General features: G+C 39.2%; 1 protein-coding gene across 7 annotated transcripts in view; it reads right to left on the bottom strand.

The window, feature by feature from the left end:
• TNRC6C (trinucleotide repeat containing adaptor 6C) overlaps nt 1–20,039 on the bottom strand; it is a 115,756-nt gene that overhangs the window by 86,835 nt on the left and 8,882 nt on the right. For all 7 annotated transcript variants that reach the window (XM_035104579.2, XM_035104572.2, XM_035104578.2 and 4 more), the window contains exons 2-3: nt 4,077–4,173; nt 2,268–2,289 (exon numbers count right to left, since the gene is read on the bottom strand). In XM_035104579.2, coding sequence (XP_034960470.2) covers nt 2,268–2,289; nt 4,077–4,139 — 85 coding nt within the window. In that variant the 5' untranslated portion in view covers nt 4,140–4,173. The remainder of the gene's footprint in view (nt 1–2,267; nt 2,290–4,076; nt 4,174–20,039) is intronic.

Raw genomic sequence — 20,039 nt, 5'->3', positions numbered from 1 at the left:
CTATGCCATGAATGAAAACATTTAGCCAAATGAGGCCCCTGTGTAATATTTAATTGGCAGCATGCCACATACACCCACATACAGGAAGAAGGTTTTTCTGCTTAACCAGTCACTCCTTCCTGAGACTACAGGAGACAATGTGGCTAAGTAAGCAGTAGTTGGTGTTATTTTACACCAAACTATACCTAACAGGATATACGATTCTGCTTTCTTTCAAAACACAGTATGAAATTTAACTGTTTTCTGTTGTTGTTTTTCATTAGAGAGAGAAAAATGCAGCAGGGGTCCCTATTGAAAAAGATAAAAGTATTTTTTGAGAAGAACCAAGAATCAATCAGAATTTTCTATCAGGTTAGGAGAACAAAGGTATCCAAGCTAACTGGGATCTCTCAGGATGACTTCTGCTGCTGGCCCCATCATCTTCCTAAAAGTCCCATCAATTAAAGAAAACTGGGCAGGGCTGGGAAAAGATTCAGAGACAGAGCCACTATCATGGTTATCAAGTTGTAATTTCCTGATGGAGTCACCCAGAATGCCATGTTCCTGAAACTTTGCCATCAAGGGACAACAGGTTTGCTGAAGTGAATGAAACAAAGCAGGAGGACTGGATACTGGAACTACTATTTGTTCCAGCTAAACAAACAGCTTACTGTTCCAGATGGAGAGAGAGAAATATTTTGATGTTGATTATCCATTGGTCAATGGAGGCTAAGAAGTCACCCTGGTACAGATTTATCATAACGCCTCACTTGATCAGCCTGAACATCTTCAGAAACTTTTTGATTCATTCCTGTTTATGAATAGTATTTCTCCTCCCACTTTCTTTGTAATGATGAAGCAAAAAGATGCATGACAGTGATAGTGAGTGGCACTTTCCCAAATTACTTGACATGGAGCAGCGGGAAAGAATCATTCCATTGTCTTCCAAGTCTAAAAGGCTGTCAACCTCCACCATATTTTTGAGGCAAATCAGTAAGAATGGGACTTTCAGGTGGACCACTGATTGCTACTTTTGATCTCAAGTCTTGACTTCACTCTGAAATGCTAACCTGAAGCAGGGCTGTGTATATTTCTATGTATTCTATGCAAGTGAAGAAGAAACATAGACTCTAGCACTGGGTACAGAATTATTATTATTAGTGTTCATCTTTGTAGGGGTCATTTTTAATCTCATGACTGCAAATGTATGCTTGAAAATGCCTGGTAAGATATGATAAGAACAGTTTCAGGTTAAGAATGGAACTCCAGAACGAATTAAGTTCTTAACCCGAGGTACCACTGTATACCTCAAGACACAAGGTAATTTAAAAGCCACCTATGACTATGTGAGCAAGGAGTTTCAAGTATTATAGCATCATAGATAAAACAAAAAGGCAGAGAGTTGGCTTGCTCGGAAAGGGTGCTGCCCTCTTTGACCATAGGCACAGGCTAGTTCTAGCTGTTGTTTGTGACATGTGTATGTCTTCCCCAAGGAACTAAGGATGGTGTTCATAGGGTTTTCTAAATTTACTGTAATAAGAACTAAGGGTTGTGACTGACCCAGTCACCTAATGAGAATCATGTTTCAGCAAAACATATGAATTCAACTGCAAGTCCACTCCAGCAGTTTGGCAGGAGAATTTTAGAAAATAAGCATATACCAGTACTTGCGCAAATGTGCTTAATTCACAGCACAGATATGTGCCTTTACTGGCACAGCATTTTCATTACTATTTTTAATGTGGCTTGAAGCTTCAAGGCCTTTTTAGATATAGCAGCTGTGTAATGACAAAAGAAACACCGTGAGCCTTCAGTCCCTTGCTAAGAGAGTAGAGGAAAATACCTTATTATCCTTCTCATCTCTGTGGCTCACCCCAGTGACTGTAAGGAAGAGCTTTTGCTCAGAGAAGGTGATCCAAGCAAGATTTGTCTCAGTACTGATGTCAACTGCTCAAATACAAAGCCTCCAAGATAGGGACTGAAACCACATTTTGAAGCAAGTTTCATTCCCTAACTAGTATGCAAACTATAGTTAGCAGGAACCATGGTTTGCCCAATTCAGGCATCATGGCAAACTATGGCTATCTCAAACCAGAGAAGGGAAGGAGGAGGAACATGCTCATGATGCCTGAAGTAAGCATATGTCTGCGAGCTTAAAACCAATATCGCAACAGTCCAAAGACTGCACGCACAATGAAACAGTTCAATGTCTATATTCTGCATTGAAATGACAATTCTAAATAATTGCAAGTGATTAATATTTTATAAGGAATCAATTATTCAATTACCTTTGGTTTTTTGTTCAGCAGCCTGAAAAACAAAAAGAAAAAAAGTTGTTAGTAGCAGGATTTTTTACTGAAGACATCTGTGAAAAGCATCTTGCAATCAACCACACCATATATAAAATATAACCAAATATGGCTTGTTCAGCAGTTTAGAACACACCATATTTTTTTTTAAAGAATAGAGGACAGAGCTGTTGTTTTTCCATAGCCTTTTACTGGCAGCAGAACACCTGAAGTATATTATAGTGCTTACTTTGTTTCTTCTTGAACACTACAAGTTATTCAGAATGAAGTCTTACAGATGCAAGCAGTAAGGTGTTTAGGACTGCAACCAAACAATAGTAGGAACTAGGCTTCAGCACAAAAGAGCAATCACTTCATAGCTATTGCTTCACAGAACACGACTTCCTTAAGAGATCTCAACATTTAGGAGCACATAGATGGGGAATGTGAGCTGTGACCAATCCTCACTCTCAGGTACAGGCATGTATATAAGTACACATATTTGCAATGGTTTATGGCATGAAAAACATGTGCTTATATGCATATAAAAATGTGTAATCTACTTGGGAAGCCACTATATTTCAAAGTTAAAATTTTAGTTTCTTACATCTTTTCCTCTAGAAGTTTGTTCATTTTAACTCATGATTCTGCTTTAAAGTGAAAGCAAAGATAGGCCCTCAGCAGCAGAAGTCAATATACAGGTCTAGTCTGATGAAACAAATCACTGCTTTACTGCTTAAGAAATGAATGTACAGAACATATGCTACGAAGTTTATTTTGGATACAGTATATGTTATAATTTACAGACTACCTATGTATACAGACACTACTAAGACAGACAGTATTAATCTTTGAAATCTGGATATCACCCATAATGATACATGATGAAATAAGGCACTTCAGTATATTTACAGAGAACTCTTGGCACTAATCACACAAGCAGTTAAATAATTACATGAATTGAGCAATGAAAATAGTTTAGAGTGTCAATGAAAGAATTAGACTAAGTAATGAAATATTTTTATATCTTGAAAATATATAAGGTAAAACAGGAGCGGGTGGTGCTGTGGCCTAAACCAGTGGTCTAAACCACTGAACCTCTTGGGCTTGCTGATCAGGTGGTTGGTGGTTTGAATCTACAGTACAATCTACAAGTACATTAAATGAGTATAAAGGGTACATTAAAGTACATTAAAAGGTAAAGGGACCCCTGACCATTAGGTCCAGTTGTGACCGACTTTGGGGTTGCAGCGCTCATCTCACGTTATTGGCCGAGGGAGCCGGCATACAGCTTCCAGGTCATGTGGCCAGCATGACAAAGCTGTTTCTGGCGAACCAGAGCAGCACACGGAAACGCCGTTTACCTTCCCACTGTAGCGGTACCTATTTATCTACTTGCACTTTGACATGCTTTCGAACTGCTAGGTTGGCAGGAGCTGGGATCGAGCAACGGGAGCTCACCCCGTCGCAGGGATTCGAACCGCCAACCTTCTGATCAGCAAGCCCTAAGCTCTGTGGTTTAACCCACAGCGCCACCCAGATAAATATGGGGGTTTCTATTCCAATTATAGTAAAAGCATTTTCTTAGATCCACAGATGTATAGATCACTTGGTATACCGTATTTCTAGCTGTTAGAAGAAATGTGAAGAAAACCAAACATATGCCTAAAATTTGGTAGCTTTTACAAATAGTGGTCACAGACTATGGGACTATATATAAAAGCAAATCCAAATAATTAATCCAAGACACCCTGGTGAAATCGCCCTAAAATATGAAAATTACATCATTAAAGAAACATTCAAACAAACCTTTTTCTGAGCACCTTCCTTCTTTTTCTTTTCTTCCTGCTTTTTCTTTTTCTTTTCTTCCATCAAATGTTCCTCTTCTTGTGTTTGTTCTTTCTCCCTGTTTAAAGTGGCAGAATGGTAACTGTTTTACAGAGGGTTGTTTTACACAAATCTGTAAATAAGCCTGAGTGATAGCCAAAGCTGCTAATATTTAAATGCATCTTATACTACAATGTGTATTTTTTTAATTAAAAATAATAATCAGTTACACACAACTCTTTACTACTGTAACAAACAACATTTAGAAAGAATTGGCATTAATTAATAACCCTACAAAAGCAATCAAAATTTCCAAGTCTTACAAGAGGCATTTCCTGTATGTTCCATACGTCTTCTATTGTTCTGCACATAACATAGATAGACCAAATATAGGAAGAGCAAATGTCTCAAGCAACAGGGATTTTCTTTCTCCTCTCTCCATTCCACTACAGGCCTCCACATGTCCCCCAAATCTGCTCTGAATGACTGGGGGACCCTCCAAAGCATATTTTAGGGGTATACAGGGAGTGGAATATAGTACCTACAACTTATTAAGTGAACACTTGAGAAACATTAAAGATACACCAAGGATCTCAAAAAACTAATATAAACACAACTGAAACTCTCTTTTAAAAAAGTTTCACTATATTGAAACTCTTTTTAAAAAAGTTTCACTATATTCAGAAACCTGATGCAAGAACCCATAAAAACCTAACCCTAATAAATAATAGAAAAATAGTATGAGGGGGATTAATAAATGACATATTAGCAAAAATTGCAGCTAAAAACTAGTAATGACATCTTTAGTGGGGATATAGGTACAAATTTCACTTAAAATGCAGAAGGACTAACATTTCATTACAATTGCGATAAGTAGCTGATGGAACAAAGGTAGTGATGGTGAGGAAATGAATTACAATTTTATTTTGAAGAATTCTATACTGTTTTACATTTTAAATATCACTTAAGCTCCATTTGTTTTCTGTATATGTACTTAAAATATTAAGCTATGAGTAATTGAAAATAAAAAGGCCAAGGTTCAATCACACTGTATCTCCAGAGAGGGTTCAAAAATTACACATAGGCAACCCAATCCAATCTACAATTTAATTTCAGGCCAAGAATTTTGGTTTTACTGGGCTGCAGATCAAGCTAAATGTGTTAAGTATGCTAAAAACTCACACATCTTCTGCACCATCAAGCTGTTTTTCAATAGGTACAGTTACAGCGTATTTCCCAACTCTTTTCCAGCTGGTAACAATAGCAATCTCTCTCATGGGCACTGTGCTACAGTTTGTAAATTGGCAAATTTGAGAAAATAGGCAGGAAGTCTGTCACTCTTCTGTCATTTTTACTCAGTGTCAGATATCCAGCATATAAAATCCTGACCCATTGTGAGAGCAGATGAAGCTTTTGACCCTACACCATAGTTCTGTACAAGCAAGATCAATGAACTGTGAATTATGTTGTTACACAGCCAGCAACTACAAACTCTGCTAAAAATAAGCCTCTCTCGAAGCAGAAATTTGTTCAAGAGTTAATTATCTGTCTTTTTTCAAGTATAACCTCAGTGTGAAGCTTTTTAAAGGGAGTATTTGGACAGTACATAGGGAGTACTGAACAGTATATTCATGCAGAAATTTGAAAATATCACACACACACACACACTGTATGTGGCCAAATTTGAAGCTAAACCTTCTTTTTAAAATTATTTATTTGTAACTCACTGAGGAACATGGGGACTGTGGCGCTCAAAGATACTGATGGACTACAACTTCCACCACCCCTGACAATGCTGGCTGGCATTGATGGGAGAAGTCCAATAACATCTGGAGGACCACAGGTTTCCCATCCACCTTAGATGGCAAAATGTAGTCTTTTTTACTACCTTTAACACTGCAATCAAGAGGTTTGGGAACTACAGCTCCCAGAGTACCTTTAACCTTGCCTTTTGTGTTTTGGGAATATTTTAACTCAGACTGTAACTGTGACAGAACCTGTGGAGGAACAAAGGGTAGCAAAGAAATAGATAGAAGGTTGACAACCTGCAATGTAGGGGGGCTGCAGTTTGCCATGCCAGGAAAAGAACAAGTGTTTGTGTGTGTGTTTGTGTTACAATCATGGCTAAAATCATAGGAAAAAAGTCGTAGACTTGGATCACAGAGTAACTCTTGGAGAGTTAAAATGTGAATGTATGGACAGAAAAACTTTGCAAAGAAAACCATAGCTTGAAGTTTTCATTTATTTATTGCAGGGGGGGGGGGACTGCCCAGCAGCTGTGAATTTCAGAAAGGGATTGAAAATTAAAATGTCACAATCATAATGTGGCTGTCGAGACCTCACCTGGAAAACTGTGTACAGTTCTAGTTACCTCAAAAAAGGATACTGCAGAACTGGAAAAAGATTCAACTGTTTGGGGATGCCTGGGTTAGAGGAACTCCCCTATCAGGGAAGATTACATTTGATGCCTTTTAGTTTAGAAAAAGAAGCAAGTAAGGCAAAGAATACAGAGGTGTATAAAGGTATTCATGGTGTATAGGAAGGATACATTTAAAAGGGGCTTAGACAAATTCCTAGGGGATATACATCTGTCAGCGGCTACTAGCCACAATGGCTGTGTTCTATCTCCACTGTTGGAGATATATTCAGAGTCAGACTCACTTGCTGGGAATCACTAGTGGAAAGTGCTACTGCACACAGGATTAGCATCCTGTTTTCACACTAGACAGGCAAATGCCTATGGGAAACCCGCAAACAGGACCTGTGTGCAGTAGCACTTTCCACTAGTGATTCCCAGCAAGTGAGTCTGACTCTGCATATATCTCCAACAGTGGACTATATAGGCTTTTGGCCTGATCCAGCAGAGCTCTTCCTCCTGAGTGAGGATTTCATTGAGAACTAACTGAAAAGAATTTTTCCTACTAAAGTATATTAATTTAAATTTCATTCTAAAATGTTTTGTTTCTAACAAAAATTAATTTATTACAAAGCACTCAGACATAAGAAGCAAATTAAGACAGCCTTTACAAATGACACATTTCTAATTCTAACATGAAGCCAAGGCATGTGATAAAAAAGATACACATAACTTGTCAATTTGGATGCTCATACAAAATAAGGAAAGGCAAATGTCACTGCTGGTGTGCGGCAAAGTTTTTAAACCAGTGGTGGCCAAACTTGGCCCTCCAGCTGTTTTTGGACTACAACTCCCATCATCCCTAGCTAACAGGACCAGTGGTCAGGGATGATGGGAACTGTCATCCCAAAACAGCTGGAGGGCCAAGTTTGGCCACCATTATTTTAAACATTGTGGGTTTAATGAAGTCATCCTATTAGTGCAAGGATTTCTGTCTTGCACCCCTTCCCCCAAATCTGTTCTAGGGTTTTGTTCTAATCCTCTAGAGAAGATGGGAGGGAGGACAGGAAAACTCTTTAGGTTTTTTAAAGACATGATTTCACTGTAACTTATCACCACTCAAATACACACCTCTACTTCATACCTATCTACACAGCAATAAGCTATCAGGAAAAAAATGACACCGATTTCTTCCTCTGCTGTATTGGCTGGAGGCTCACATGTCTGCTAGTATGAAGGGGTGCTTTCCCCCCATCTCTCACAAATTAGAAGATTCACTTTTGCCACATACTGACTGCATCTCATGAAGGAGAGCTACACTAGAAATACTGCCCCACCCCCACACCCCAAATAGTTGATCTCAACCAACACACAACTGTTATCCTTTCAAACTAAGGGTTGTGCAACTGTTATCCTTTAGTCTAATTCTGTTTCATGAGGGATGATCAATTGATGACCCATGGGCAAAAGCTATGAAACTTCAAAAGGGGGGGGGGAGATGAACTTCACAAAGTGGTGAAAAAATACTAGTTTATTTACAAAACATGAATGCTTAATTTTGATCCCACAGAATACTGTGGATCTACCCAATAACTACCAGCCTCATATTCTGTTTAAAATTTAAAATTTGGGCACCAGTCTTCAACAAAATAATCCTTGAATGTATATATAGAGTAGACAAACACATAAACTGTGTCCTTCTCGCACTGCAGTGAGAATGTTACAGTGTAAAAGGCACTTGGAAGAAAGTTCCAGCTACAATGGTAGTTGAAGACAACCTAAAAAGAAAATCTAGTAACTGGCTCATGATGAATTGTTCCATAAGCAGGTGTTCGGGAGGTTTCTCCAAGGGTGTTAAAGCAAGGCCCCTTTCTGTTCCAAGTCTAGATAGATGCAGAAAGGCTGCATTTTCAAGGCTTCCATAAAGGGAAAAGAAGGGAAAGAGCCATTGATTTGCGGGTTGTAGTCCTATATCCTGCTTTCACTATAACGGAATCTGCCAGATAATAAAGAAAAGACTGGGATTCATAATTAAAATGAGAGGTTGCATGACAGTTTTGATGTTGGGTGTTTCAAAAGATGAAATGTATTACACCTATGCAGCCAGCGCAGCTGACAACTTTGAAAGTGCGAGAGAATTCCAAGCAAGTCCTGGTCAAAGGAAGGCCTACAAACACATTAGCCTTTTCTAATTTTTTAAAAAGAAATTATTCTTCACTACTACAAACACCAGGCAAAGATATTAAAACCTTTGCTAAAATTGTCGCTGGTATTCCTGCTCTCCAGATGAGTACTGAAACAGCGTTTAAAAGGCTGAAACTCATGTTCTCCATCAGTTGTTAAAAGTTACTGATTCAAAGATCACACAAGGAAAAAAATCAAATAATTGTATATCTTAAGTGTTTCTCCAAATTATTCTTTCAACTGCAGTTCAATAATGTTGTTCTGGATGCCTCTCCAGATATCGCCCCCTCCAACTTTAGGAGACTTGATTGAGTGGATTTTATCTTATTGTAATATTAGATTTGTGTCTGTGATTGTATATCCCCTTGTGCAGTCCTCCGTAAGTGAAGTGAACATGCTGCTAGGGGACAATTTTAGAAATACCAGTAGTCCAACAACTTCACTGGTAACAGGCATCCCCAAACTTCGGCCCTCCAGATGTTTTGGACTACAATTCCCATCTTCCCCGACCACTAGTACTGTTAGCTAGGGATCATGGGATTTGTAGGCCAAAACATCTGGAGGACCGCAGTTTGGAGATGCCTGCTCTAGAAGGTAAATGATCCCCAGCCCCTAAACAGTGGTTCCCAGTAGGGAGTCTGCATACCCCACCCAGGGTGTCTGGGGCACCAGCCACATAATGAAAGCTACCACTGAGATAACATTTCAAAAGTAGGGGGTCCATGGCTTGACTTTTGAAAGACAGGGGGTCCGCAATACTTAGGAAAATGGAAACCACTGCCCTAAATCTATTCAGCAAATTGCCCTGCACAGGTCACAACCCAAACAAATCCCCCACCCTCCAATGCACATCTCCTTCACCAGATGCTCATTTTCGCCACTAACCACTTCTGGAAGGAAAAACAGAAAATGATGAAAAATGGATTTGAAAACAGGATTTATCATGTCCCTCCATCCCAGTTCTTCACTACTGTTGCATTCCAGTGAGAGAACTAGTTTTTAAATATGACATGCAGATGGCTAAGCATGGAACTAGATGTAGTAGGGAAGCAATCCATATGTTTTGGCCCCTTTACATTTTGGGTGTGGGTGGGTGATGTTCTGTTCTTTACATAAAAAGAAACTCGTGTGGAAGGACAGCAACAAAAAAGCTGACTGAAATCAAATATTTATATAAAGTGTACTACTGACCATAAAATCATGCTCAGTTACCTTATTATGAAAGACCTGGGTTTGGTGAGTAGAGTGTCAATATTCATATGTGTAGAAAAGGCTCCTTTAACTCAATGTATGGTATATGGTAGAGGCTTGGATGTGGTTTAGAGAGTAACTGTTGGGCTAGGATGCTTATCAGCAGGTTATTTAAAATTGACTCATAGCGAAACTTAGCATTTACAATTTTTAAAAATGATTTTTAACCCACTCTTCCTTGCTCCAGTCCAGCTTTCTCCGAGACCTACCCTGATACCAGAAGCAAGACTAACTAGGAAAAAAGTACTCCAAGCAATGGAGTACAGCAAGATGGCAGGGAAGTAGCCTTTCCCGTTCATGTAAAAAGATAGGCTTCCCTTATATTTGCATGGAGGAAAACGTGAGTTATGCAATGGGTAGGAGAGATAGGGAATTTTCCACCTGCTATAGCCAGAGAGGTACACCTGGCTCTTTTGTTGCCCACAATTAGATTTCAGCAGGTATTTGCAGTTCTGGCTCTTAGTGGTTTTTTAAATTGATTGTGTTAAAATCATTTCTGCAGTTTTAATGTATATTCCGGCGTATAAGACGACTGGGCGTATAAGACGACCCCCAACTTTTCCAGTTAAAATATAGAGTTTGGGATATACTCGCCATATAAAAAATACGACCTTGCGTATAAGACTTTTGAGAAGTTTTTCCTGGGTTAAAAAGTAGTCTTATATGCAGGAATATACAGTATTTTATCTGACTGTGTTGTATTGTAGAAATAAGCCACCAAATTATCCATTCATGTCTAAGTTTGGCTCAGAATAAACATCAAATTGAATGGTGAGTGGTTTGAAGGGAATGCTCCAGTCCTTTACATACCTTATTCCCCTACTTTCCCTGCCCCATTTACCACTTCTTATCCCCTGATGCTACTCCCTAGGCAACATCACAGGGCAAGATGTGAAAAACCCTCCCCTGTCTTCTCTTCCTCCAAACAGCATCCAATCCCTGACAAGGTAAGAAACATTCACTGCTTGATTTCATGGCCTTTGGGGATGTGAAGGTCCCACCAGGATGCATCTTGGCCCTCATGAAATTCAGCATGTACATTAAAACCCTGCAAAAGGTTGTTCAGTCATCTGGAATGTGGTATCATCAATATGCTGATGATACCCATCAATCTCTCCCCTCCTTTCCATTGCACTTCAAGAAGGCTGCAGAGTGCCTCAACTGCTAGCTGTGGAAGGACGATCACTTATTTCCTCCAAGGTGCCCTGCAGTGGTAGATGACCCACCTTAACACTGTCCCAATATGTGAAGCAACTTTCATGTCCTCACAGAAACAAACAACAGAGAGACACTTATGCTGAAGAAAGCAGAAGCTCACAGTCAAGAACATCACTGCAACAGAGGCTAACCTTGATTATAATGACAGGTTTCTAGAAGTGGATAGCAGGTTTTTCACCCTCACAGCTCTGTATTACACCGCAGCCCTTTAACCCACAGGAACTGAAGGAGAGCTCCAAGAGAACAAAGGCTAATTGCATAACTTCTGCTGCAGGTTCAGTTTGTTTGTTAGGCTTAGAGATGGGAAGACACAGAAAAAAAACACACAAAGATTTGAAGAGAAACTTCTCCCACCATTTTTTCCAAATCTGTCCCCATTGGGGGGGGGGGAATGGGGGAGGAGTTTTGGATTATGGAATATTTTCTTTTCAAATGATGAACAGCATGTTTAAGACAAGGAAGCCTTTTTGTCAGACTATATTATATAAAGATCCAGTATAGGATCATTACAATTCATGTACACTGGAGACAAGCAAATCCTGAGTAGATTACAAAACAAGTTACACACTTAGGGGCTGACGTTGGAAAGTGACTTTCAAATGTTGCAGAATACAGAGTTAGATCTGAATATGTGTACAGATAGATCCTTAATATCCACATAAGGATCAGATCATGCAGTTACACCCACTTCTACCCTCTTTTTTTTTTTAAATCATTCTGCATGAATACTGAAGTCTTACAGCCATTTTAAGACTTGCTAAAGTACTCTAGCCTGTTGGAAGATTGTCACCTACTGACTTAAATTCATATTTTGCAGATAAAGATATATAGATATAATTCATAGAATAATAGAATCACAGAACTGTAGAGTTGGAAGGTACCACGAGGGTCATCTAGTCCACCCCTGCAATGCAGGAATCTTTTGCCCCATGTTCATCACATTGTTTTATTCTGACCTGCAATTTCTTGCTTATTTTGTTAGATACGAAGCATTTAATCACAGCTTTGCTTTTCATCCTTAGGTTCAGCATCTCTGAACTGGCACTAGGTAATGGACCCAGAATGTCCTTTTTTTCCATTACACATACTCCTAAAACCTTACAGCTACTGTATTCCACATGAATTTGGAAACAACTATTTTTCCTTTCAAAATATCAATGCATAAAGTTGTAATTCAAAAGGGCTGGACTGTAGGATAGAGTGAATTCCTGCTATTTTGTATTTATTAGCAAAATTTATTAACCTGGCTTCTCAAGAGCAACAAGTCAGGTAACAACAAACAAGCAAAATACAAAACTGCAATCCATAAAAGCAACTTATTCAGAAGATAAAAATAAAATCAAGTAATTTAGGTGGCATTAAAAACTCAAGACAACAGGCCTTTGAATGACTCCTAAAATAGTAGAAAAGCATGACATAAACATGTCTTACTGAGAAGACCTTCTCACCAGTAGCCATGTATGTCACTTCAGAAGACTTCTCACAAAGATCTAAATTGAAAGGAAGGCTCACGTAAATTTTAACTTATTCGGGAAATGCTTCAGTTTTAGCTGTAGTTGAGTGTATTTGGAAAGGAAGACTCTGACTAAACATTAAGAAGAGCTTTCTGCCAGTAAGAGCTGTTCAACAGTGCAAAGGGCTCCCCCAGGAGGTGGTGGACTCTCCTTCCTTGGAGGTTTATAAGCAGAGGTTGGATGACCATCAGTCATGTATGCTTTAGCTGACATTCCTGCATTGCAGGGGTTTGGGCTAGATGACCCTCAGGTTCCCTTCCAACTCTTCAATTCTATGATTCTAGGAATATTTCACTAGAGATGACCAAATATTAAAATGTATTATGAATATTATAGGATCTGATCTACTGTCTCCAATGTTAGTTTCTCTACACATATTCATTTGTTTATTTAAAGCAGTACTTAACTAGCTTCAAAACATTACTGAATTAGAATCTCTCAAAACTAATCAGAGAACCACAAACATTTTCTTCTTGATTAAAAATACAATGTGATTTGAATACCATCAAATTAATGTATTAGTGATAAGTGTAAGAGGCATAAGTGTAATTCACAATGAAACACTATTTTTTCTAAATATATGTTTCTGAGTTTAATAGCTCAATCCTATTAATGAAGTTTACTTTTAATTCTAAGGTATTCAATGGGAAGTATTCCCAGGTACAGTTGTATAGGACTGCAGCCTAAAGCAGCTCAAATTAAGTCAGAAAAGGATACTTAGGTTTTTTTAAAAATAGAGTTCAGTTTTCATAACTGTTTTACCTAATGATATTTTTTAATACATGCACTTAAATAAGCTTAAAATATTAGAACTGAATATCCAAATGGTCTGTCAAACAGTAGCTTCTGCTGACACATCTAATCATCTAGCAGTGAAATGAAAGGATAATATTTAAGGTTCTTCAGTGTTCAAGAAGTTATTTTTAGAACTGTGATTACAAAGGCATTGATAAAACCCTAGTATATGTTACACATTCCTCTTTCTCTGTTTGTTTATTTTGAAACACAGAAACGAAGCATTGGCTGAAAGATGAAAGAGACCACTGAACATGAAGATTTCATTCCTGTTTGCCACTGTTGTGTCAAAAGTGGCTTGAAACTGTGAACAGAAGCTTTACCATGCTACCAGATTTAGAATGGTGCTTAAACTGCTATAATCTACTGGCATACAGACATGGAAGTTGTGTACAGTACATGCAAGGGCTTCAGTAATCATTTCAATGGCAAGAGCACTGGCTACAAGCAGAAAGTTGCCTCCACTGTAACAAATGAGCAAGGCAACAATATCACAGTACACCTGTGAAGGTCTGAATCAGAGAGGATCTATAAACTGGATAATTAAATGTCAGTACAGTACATTGATTATGAGACACCACACTGAGATGTCTACACTAAACCAGGGGTGGGGAGTCTATGGCCCTCCAGATGCTATTGTACTCCAACTCCCACCATCCCTGACCTTTGGCCATTCTGGCAGGGGGTGATGGAAGCTGGCAGTCCAGTATCATTGGAGAAGAAGGCACAGGTTCCACAGCCTTGAACTATTCTATCCCTTCCTATAGGAAGAAGTTCTAAAAAGAATAAACAAAAAAATATATTGCCTAAATTGAACTCATATATATTCCTATGTCTTCACCCAACTTTCATTACTTTGTCACCCCTCTTTCATCAGCCTGTTCTAGCCAATTCCTCCCAAAGATGTACATACACAATTAGAAGTGCCAATCAAACCCCACCACCAGGTCTCTTGTATCCCATCACATCACACATTCAACTCTTACCCAATCCTTTGCCCAGCCTCTCCTGCAACAAAGCTTAGTAAGTCAACTATTTGACATCACCCCCAACATAAGAGAGGGAAGAAAAATGAGTGTGTGCACACTATCCCACACTTTGCCCAATAGGCCACTGATTCCATAATCCACTTTCTGCTATTGGCTTTGGCAATCCTGGCCTCTTCTCAGCATTTCCATCTACATACCACTCTAGAAATTTCTTCCATCACTCCCAACTATACGCTATCCTCTTTGGGATCCAGTGAGCAAGACATATTGTTAATACATAGTGAAAGACATACCAGTACTATCTTTGCACTACCAAAAGAAAACTGGGCATGAATGTTCGTAGCTGATGTCTACCCTAACATCTGGCCATACCTACTGAGAATCAAGAAACATAGCAGTAGTTCAAAGCAATCAGCTGCTGTAAACTTAAGCTTTCTCAGGGAATTTTCTTTTTGTTTCAGTGTATTCCGCCAAAAGATGGAAGCACTAAAACAGCATGCTTCCCCATCTCTTTCCTCTGAAATGGCTGAACCATTACCCTGAAACTTTCCAAAACAAGTTTAGCCTGAGGCAAGAAGCTGGCACAGAATGCTTCTCAGACTGAATGGTTTAAGTTTGGCAAATTAAACTGAAAAGAGGGATATTATAGGAGGAAGAAATGTAACCCAATGTAAGAGAGTTAACTCTTCCTTGTGAGGGATTTCTCAACATAGAAGAAAGTATTACTCAATTAATTACTGTAGGTCATTGATGGACACTGGAGTCTCTTCAAAAGGATGCCAATGGTGAGGTTGTGCCCATGCTACAATTCTGAAAAAAACAAAGCAATAGATGACTTGTCCAGCTTCCTGAATCTCTGTTTTCATTTTTAAAAAGTTTGTACATATTATCACATTATGCTTGAAAGAAACTCCCAATAGTTAGGGGGCAGGGCATCTATGACTGGGTACAGCATCAATGTTCTAGCCCTTTAACGACTAGCAAAACCTAAATAAATTATTTTAATACCCTCACACCCCACAAATGTATGCAAAACTTGCTCAATGTGCTAAATTTATAAATGGTGACAGATCTCAACCTTACTTGCCAGAGAGCTGATTACCTGGGCATAGAACTTCTTCTTTTTTTGTAGCTTGGCTAAAATGTGGATATGCACGTGCTCCAATACGAGCCATAACTAATGCAAATTCCTCATTTCCAGCAATTCTCCCATGCAGAAGCTGTTATAAAGAGCAAGCCTGTTAGCTAGACTTGCATGAACATGGAATGATTAAGTAAAAATACATGCTAAAAGAGGTATTTGGACTGAAAAGGGAGGCATTAGAATCTTCCCCACTTGTATTACTCTGAAAGAAAAGAGCCCCCATTTTTCTTGTCTATTCTTCTCTTTTGTTGCCCCCTCCCCCCAGTGTTCTGCCTCCATAGCTGAATGGTAGTTACTGGAAACCATAGGGAGAGGGCTCTTGTGTTCAAATCAGCCACTGTGGAAACAAGATGCTGGGTTTGGTGGTCCATTGGCCTGGTTCAGCAGGGCTCTTCAAGTTTGTTCAACAGCAGCAGCAGCAATTTCAACCGCAAGTATGTGCTCCACATTCATATAAACCAACTTGTTGAAAAATGCTACTAGAGATAAGCATGGACAACTTACACACTCTTGGGGCCTATTGTCACTTGAAGCCTTGCCTGTCCCCACCAATACCTGCTGCCACTTGAGCCCCTGACAGCAGCAACACTGGTGTTGTAATGAGCCAGGACCCACTGAAGCACTGGCACCACAAGAGGGAAGGGAAGGTTGATGACTGCTCTACCCTCTTGTGCACTTATCCAGCAGCAACACTGTAATGGACTGTGAGCTGAGCAGCACGGTTAGGTAAACCAATGAGGCAATCCCATGAGCACCATGTTGGCACCATCAGCAGTGGCTTCACAAGGGCCCAAGTGGCAATGGGCACTGGAGGAGCCACTGAGGACTCTCAGGGCCCATTCAGGGCAGCCTGGCAATGCCTCCCAAAGCTCTGGAGCCAGACCTGCATAGATCCCACAAGCATCATAGGTCTTTAGGGAGCAGAAAACTGAGTGATCCTAGTAACTGCCATGAATATATTGGGCAATTCACTGGAATGGCAATCTTGATCTTGCTTTTTCTGCACTACAATTTTTTTACCCAGTCAAAGGGTAAACTCTCAGTTGAAGAAAATGAAAAAGAAGACAGTGCTCCTGGATAATCAGATAATTTCCTCACCTCTGTTCTCACTTTGGGATAACAGAGGCTAAAAACAATGAAGTTAATAGCACAGGTTGGCAGTTAGGAAGACCTCTTAATTCAATTGGCAGTCTCTGCTTCAACATAATCCCTAATCATGCTATCAAGACTTTAATACTGAAAATTCCACCATTATTGTGAAAGGTAGCAAATCACTACTCCATCAAGAAATGACTGTTAAACAACCAGGATAAAAAGGGGAGGGAACCCATCCTTATGCAACTGAAATAAATCAAATATACAGGCCTTATAGGTCTCTGCAAAGCTACCGCCACTTCACAAATGCCCCAAGTGATGTTTGATGGTGATTACATGATGCCTTGCTACAATAACTTGGTCCACATGTAAGTGTTCCCAATTTTTGGCACTTTGGAATGAGTCTTGGGCTCACATGCTCTCTCCTCTCCCTCTTCTCCTTATACACACAAATTTCCATCAGACCACTATGGTTTGTGCTCACCTTGCATACCAGGATCAAACTCAGGTTTGAAAAGCAAGAACATGATTCAGACTGCCAATCTAGATATTAATGCCATTGGTAGCAAACCTGCTACAGTTTGTCAAAATATTGAGAGGGAATTGCAGTGTTCAGGGAAAACAAGGGAAGTGTGAGCACAGAAATCATTCCTATAATAGCACCAATCCATGCTTTGACATTATGGGTGAACTAACACAATATTCAGCTTAACATCTGCTGCCACTTAGGTTCTAACACTGCTGCAGCAGCTGCTAGTCTCCCCCCTCACTTGCAATCATTCTTACCAGAAGTGATGTTGCAATGAACAACTTGAACTAAGTTGTTCAAAATCACTAAGGAAACCAGGAGGAGGTTGCTAGTAGGTTAGGCTTGTGGGAAATGGGAGAAATCTTCTCACTGTTTTTTGAGGACTGGCAAACTAGGCATCTTACCCCCCAAAAAATCATAACTGAATGGGTCTCAATTCCACACTGGTTGTACTTTTAAAAAGCACAACAGTTCTTTCACAGAACAAGGTAAATCATATCCCAAACTAGTTGACAGTTTCTGGGGAAAAATGGTTGGAAACTGCTGGCTTAAAGCTTAGGATTGCTTTGAAAATGTGATTTTTCAAAAGAATTTTTGAACATTTTATTTCTGCGATATATTCCCACTTCACATTGTAGTAAAACCACATCCAAGCTGCAGATGTAACTCTTCAATGAACTGACCGTTTCTTTTGTAAATTCAATAGACCCTTTAAAAGTTTTCTAAATTCCATACTTGTTAGAAGCATTGTGAATATGGAATTCAGTGTATTAAGTAGATGGGAAGAATTCTAAACTCAGACCCCTGGCGAGCTAGTCAAGAGACACAATGAAATGTCAAGGGTCCTAGGATTCTCAAGAGGAGGGAAACACCAAATCAGGAGTGGGTGGGATTAAGTGAGAAAACTTTTGCTTACGTGACAAAATAGAGGACTTAGAAATACTTGGAATTAAGATTTATTATGGTGGTTATACTACTAAGGCAGAATATTAAGTGCTTTGCACTTGCTACACTGAACCTCAAACAGAAAGGCACCCTTTTCTATAACATTGTCTTTGTAGCTTATACAAATGACTCTAACTGCTACTGAAATACTATTTTATAGCTACTAAACAGTAATGCTCTTTAATGTAATATGAGAAGCCATCATATCATTCCATACTATTCTCATACAGGTGAAAGCTGAAATCCACAAAGAGCACTTTTTAATGAAATTTGCTTAATCCTGCCTTAAGCCATTCAAGTACAAGAAATGCACTCTTGTAAGCTAAAAATACTGTATTAGCCCCAATATAGATGAGTTTACCAAACCTTACGGTACATACCCAAGGTGAATAACTTTTGAAAGTTTAGAGATAATCCAGTCTGTCCCCTGCATTCAGAAAAAAGGTACTCAGTGGGAGATGGGCTTGTAAAAAGGAACCTATGAACTGCCATTTATAGATACACATAGCTATATAACTAGAAAAAGAGAAAATTCAAATTGTATCCATGAACCTAATTTTTGAATACTGTAGTATTTCTGTAGGCAAGCCTCTTTTATGTACCATCAATTTTGCTAAATCAACTTTTTCTTAATAAAATACACAAAGCATATTAAAAAGGCACCATGTAACTATGTAATTTGCTCACCTGAGGAGAAGCGTACAGTGGTTCCTCTGGTTACAAACTTAATTTGTTCCAGAGGTCCATTCTTAACCTGAAACTGTTCTTAACCTGAGGTATCACTTTAACTAATGGGGCCTCCTGCTGCCGCCGCGCCACTAGAACACGATTTCTGTTCTCATCCTGAAGCAAAGTTCTTAACCCAAGGTACTATTTCTGGGTTAGCGGAGTTTGTAACCTGAAGTGTTTGTAACCTGAAGCGTTTGTAACCCGAGGTACCACTGTATTACACACAGTGCAGTCTTATGTCATTTTTCATTTACTACTACCTTTCTAAGCTCATTATCAATACATGCCCAAATACAATAATGCCAAAATAGGCTTGTATCCAACACTGTCTGTTCATAAGTAGAATGAACCAACTTGCACAACAGGACTTTACCTTATTCTCTTCCCCCATGCAATAGTCCATGTGCACTCAAAATATTCTCCAGATGATTTGGGGAACCCTCCAACGAAATTTGGGGAGCACACAGAGACCTGTACAGGGATGAGAGGTGAAGTCCCAATGCACAAGGGGAAGCAAACTTAAACAGTGTTGGATTCCACCTGTAGTGCATGTTTGTCGAAGTTTTTCTTTTAATGAGAAAGCTGAGCCCTTAAAGGTTATAAACCCATCATTTTACCTGGTAAAAGCCAAAACTGATTAGCATACCATCCAACCCTGATGCCATCTGAAGTTGTAATGCTTAAATTGCTTCATAATCCTCTTTATTTCTATTAAGCCTTCTTGTTTCTATGTAATACTGCTCTTTTGTTTTCTTGATTAAAGTTGCATTTAAAAGGTGCAGTTTTAATTCCACAGTTTAACAGCATCTATACTGAATTATCAAAACAACCTATAACATACATTATTTAAGAATTCTAGTACACATCACTGTAAAGACGTGTTTGAAACTTCTTATCCTAATCTAGTTCAGAAGCTACTTTACTAGCCTTGGTGTGGAAGAGTGGCAATCACGTCCATCTGGTTCTAGACGAAGATGTATAGAATAGTGAAACCCAGAAGAGCACAAAGCTGGGTTCCTATACCACTTTTTCATTGCAGTCTCCCATTATTGTATGCAGTTCTAACACAGAACCTAAGTTTGAACTGATTTACCAATGATGTCTGCCATCAGTCATGGCACCAAGGGCCACTGAGAAACCACACTTCCTGCCTCTGAGGAAGACTACAAACTTGGCCCCATCCATTGACCAGTGTA

Source organism: Zootoca vivipara, chromosome 2 (assembly GCF_963506605.1).
Source record: "Zootoca vivipara chromosome 2, rZooViv1.1, whole genome shotgun sequence".
Classification (NCBI taxonomy): domain Eukaryota; kingdom Metazoa; phylum Chordata; class Lepidosauria; order Squamata; family Lacertidae; genus Zootoca; species Zootoca vivipara.
Note: the sequence above shows the minus strand (reverse complement) of the source record. Positions and strands in the feature narration are given on the sequence as shown.